The sequence below is a fragment of the Lytechinus pictus genome, chromosome 19, assembly GCF_037042905.1.
Source record: "Lytechinus pictus isolate F3 Inbred chromosome 19, Lp3.0, whole genome shotgun sequence".
Lineage (NCBI taxonomy): Eukaryota > Metazoa > Echinodermata > Echinoidea > Temnopleuroida > Toxopneustidae > Lytechinus > Lytechinus pictus.
In genome coordinates this window covers 14,449,010-14,453,230 of record NC_087263.1, presented here as the reverse complement: position 1 = coordinate 14,453,230, position 4,221 = coordinate 14,449,010, and the positions used below count along the sequence as shown (strand labels likewise).

At 37.0% G+C, this 4,221-nt stretch overlaps 1 protein-coding gene across 1 annotated transcript; it reads left to right on the top strand.

Annotated features, from left to right (window-relative positions):
- Positions 1-214: 214 nt before the first annotated feature.
- LOC135157674 (uncharacterized) lies at positions 215-2,745 on the top strand. Its single transcript, XM_064114081.1, has 2 exons — positions 215-1,916; positions 2,564-2,745. The coding sequence occupies exons 1-2, from the start codon at positions 215-217 to the stop codon at positions 2,743-2,745; spliced, it is 1,884 nt and encodes a 627-aa protein (XP_063970151.1).
- The last annotated feature ends 1,476 nt before the right edge of the window (positions 2,746-4,221 follow it).

Here is a 4,221-nt window from a genome sequence, read left to right as displayed (position 1 = left end):
AGTATCAGCAAACACAGCATCGTTGTTGGAAGCAATAAGCCTGTCAAATGTGGAGATCATGAAGTTTAACGGTAATCCTTTGCACTATCATGAGTTCATAGCATGTTTTGATAATTTGATAGGCTCGTCTACACTAGACAGGGGGACAAAGCTCATGAAGTTGTATCAGTGCTGTGAAGGGGATGTCAAGAACATCATACAGTGTTGTATGGTAATGGATCCAGTGCTAGGATATCAACGCGCCAGAGAATTACTGAGAGTACGCTTTGGCAGTAGATTTAAGATAGGAGAAGCATGGATCGAACAGATAACTAATGGTTCAACACTTCATGCAAATGACAGAACTGGACTACGCAAGTTCGCTGATGAATTGCAGGTATGTCTTGAGACTCTTAAGGCATTGAATCTAACAAAGGAAATCAGCAGTAACAGAGAACTGGTCAAACTGGTAGAAAGACTCCCATTTCATCTCAAAGCTAGATGGTTGAAAGTAGTGAGAGACATTAGACAAAGAGGCCGATCTCCAGATATCACTGACATGGTGAAGTTTGTATCTGATGCCGCCGAAGAAGTTAACGATCCAGTCTTCGGTGAGCTGACTGCGACTTCTCCAAGATCAGCATCTAAACCAAGCTTCAACAAGCATAATTCAAAGAGCAGCTACTCTACAGCAGTCACTGATAATTCAAGCTTTCCTAAGCCCAAGAAGTGCTTCAAGTGTTACCAAGACCATACCTTGTTTGGTTGTGACAGCTTTAAGTCTCTGACACCTGATGAGAGATTTAAATTTGCACAAGAGAACAGACTATGTTTCAATTGCTTGCAACAAGGTCATACCAGCAGAATTTGTAAGTTGAACCGAACATGCTCAGTACCAGGATGTCAGAGAAAACATACAAAGTTTCTCCACTTATTTCGGGAAAGCTTGTCACCTGAAAGAGGTACTCCGCATCAAGAGATAGAGAATCAGCCTCAACCAAATAAACATTTGAGATCTTCTTCCACTCAAACGCCACTTGATGAAATCCAAACAGCTCAGAATAGCTTCATTGATAAATCGGTCACAGGGACCGGTAGGTGTGTACTTCCCATAGTTCCAGTTAGGGTAAGGGCTCACAACGAGAGCAAGTCTGTTGAAACTTATGCTCTCCTAGACACTGGTTCTACCAGCACGTTTTGTACAGCAGCCCTATCCAGACAACTTAATGCAGTGGAAAGGAAGCAAAGTCTAAATCTATCAACACTTGGAAGATCTAACAGCACAGTAGATACATCAGTTGTTAGCCTCATAGTAGACACAGGCAAAGATACAGAGATAGTGAAGTTACCACGTGTATATACAAGAGAGTCAATCAACGTCAAAGAATCTCACATCGCCAAGATGGAAGACATCAGAGGATGGAACCACCTAGAAGGAATCAACATTCCTATCGTCACACAACATGAAGTTGGACTTTTGATCGGACAAGATGTGCCTGGAGCATTGATACCTATAGAAATTAGAGCATCCGAGGATGGACCTTATGCTGTAAGAACCAAATTAGGATGGGCAGTAAGTGGTCCTGTCCAGCCCAAGATGCCAGAAGACATACACACAGCTACTACAAGCTTTGTTGGTAGCGACATCAAACTGGAGGATGGCAGACTTCAGAGATTCAGGAAGAATGAAAGCTCAGAAGTTCTTCAGAAGGACAAGGTTTCGTCCGTCAATGTTAGTAATGCGTCAGCTTTCCGGGAGAGTAGTGGTAAAAAGGATGGAGTTCACAACCTATCGCCAACGTCATTTGAGAAGAAAACGCCAAAACTACCAGACGACATTTTGACTGCAGAACAGCGTTTGCAGTCGTCACCCAAGAGATTACTGATAGATGATACACTTCAGAAGAAACACCAAGTGGACGTAGAACATATGCTAAGTAACTACTCTATAATGAAAGTTAATAAGACAGAACAATTAGAAGATATAACCTCATTGTACTTACCTCACCATTTAGTCATAAGTCCACAAGTTATTAGTGATTGTGTGGCAAAGCATAATGAAGAAGCATTACCTGACAAGGTTCCACAGGGGCCGGACCTGGCCAATCTGCCCAGAGTGTCACCTGGTAAACCTTTATTTGGCTACATGTATTTTGGAGTTGACAGTTTCACACCGTACATTATAAAACAAAGAAATTCAGAAAAGGGATACGGTTGAATCTGTACACGTACATGTTTGGTCATAAAAATTATCTGATACATATGTATTTTGTTAGAGAAAATATTTGAATTTAAGGCACTACAAAGATATATTTCTCATTGTGGTGAAAGTGTAAAAATGTAGCAGTGAGATCCAAAAAGGACCAGTATAGAAATCGTATTTTTGGAAATAGCAGAAAGTTTAAAATTAGTGAGCGAGGTAAAAATAGCAGTGTCTAAGCTCCCTCCTCCCTGGTCTAAGTGCATTTAACAAGCAATTTGTGCGGAATATGGATTTGATAAAAGGATAAGGAGTAAATTCATAACTGAGATTTATTTGTCAAATCTGTTTAAAATTTTCTTTATATTGAATTTGCTCTTATAGAACAATACAAGAAGATTAGTGTGGTACCAGGTCGATTGAAAATTGATAATTTGATAGCACAGCAAAAGCAGGAATTGCTAATCAAGGAAAAGGAATTTGCATCAGTTATCATGAATTGTTTTGAAATGCTCAAAGGAATGTTCAAAAATTTGAAACCAATCATTCTCATTGTTTCAAGATGAATGACTGTTAGAGTGGAGGACATTTTCAAGCAGTTTATCACGACGACATTCAGCCAAGCAGCAAATCATTCTTAAAGAATGGAAAGTTTAGAAACATTCAAGACTTGAAACAAGACTATAATGAATCATGAGTTACAACATGAACAGTTTGAAATTGACGACAATATGAAGAACTTTGAATTTCAAGATGATGGACATAATAAGTTCCGAAATTCATTAAAACGTTTATTAAATTGTGGATTGAAGAAAGACTATATAATAGGGATATTTCAACTTGATAAAGAGACTAGTTAATCTAGTAAATGTATCTCATCCTCAAGATGTATTTTTTGTGTATTTTGTGATCTAAAAGGCATATTTGATGATCACAGTTGATAAAGTATGTTATTCAAACAAGACTATTCTTACAAAGGTGTCAGATTTGATGCAGAGAGTTTGATATTGTCATTGCTGATTAAGAGGAGACAAAAAACAGGTTCACTTTTGAGTTTAAACACCGACTCAATTCAAGTGTTTTTACAAGAAAAGAATAGTTGGAAATATTCAGAGTTGTAAGGATTGAAGATACATAACGTTAGATTTATACTTTGTGTATATACTGTATGTTCAGCTAGAATTTGAATTTAATCTGTGAAGACCCAGAAAATGATATGATATTGTGTAATAGGGAACACAATGTTTGTAAAAATAATAGGATATAGATGTTAATTTATGTTTTAAAGGGACAATGTTTTATAGATGATTGCGGGAAAAAAGCAATTCATTATTTTCTTGAGCATAACTGAATGTCTCTAGGTCACAAGCATTTAAAGTTTATATCAAATTATTTTCTAGACTGCCATATTGGAAAGGGTTGTCGATTTCAATTGTTGTCAAAGCCAATTATGTGTACTAAAGCAAATAGTGCACGTTATTATTTATATACAGGTACATGCAATTTAAAGGTATTTGGAGTTCAGTGTATTCTTGTTTACCAGTCAGTTCAAATGATTAAAGGGAAGCAAGATACAGTGTAATTTTTAATCGTGAAAGAAAAAATTGATAAATGCTCCGTTGTGTCTATGCATTTAAGGGGCCGGAGTGTAAGATTTAGAAAGTGTATTTTTTCTTTGAAATATTTAACATGACGTCAGAGACGTTATTGAGTTGTAGCATCATTTATCTGGGTCGATAGAGGGCGTTGGAAATTGGCCTTGCCAAGATCGACAAAGATTTAAAGTTCAGCCCGTCGTGACTTTACAGTTAGAATTCAAGATAATCGGTACAAGTCCAATGTTGTAAGTAAAAGGACCTTTATATTTCCGTAATGTAATGTTTAACTGAATATATGGAGCCAAAATTAACTCGAGACGATAATTAATTTGTTGTTAATTTAGCTCATAACTTTGGTGAAAGTGTTTGGAGTTTACGTATAGAATACACGTGTGATAAACGTATATTGACATTGTACATTGATAGGTACTTGGACATGCACAT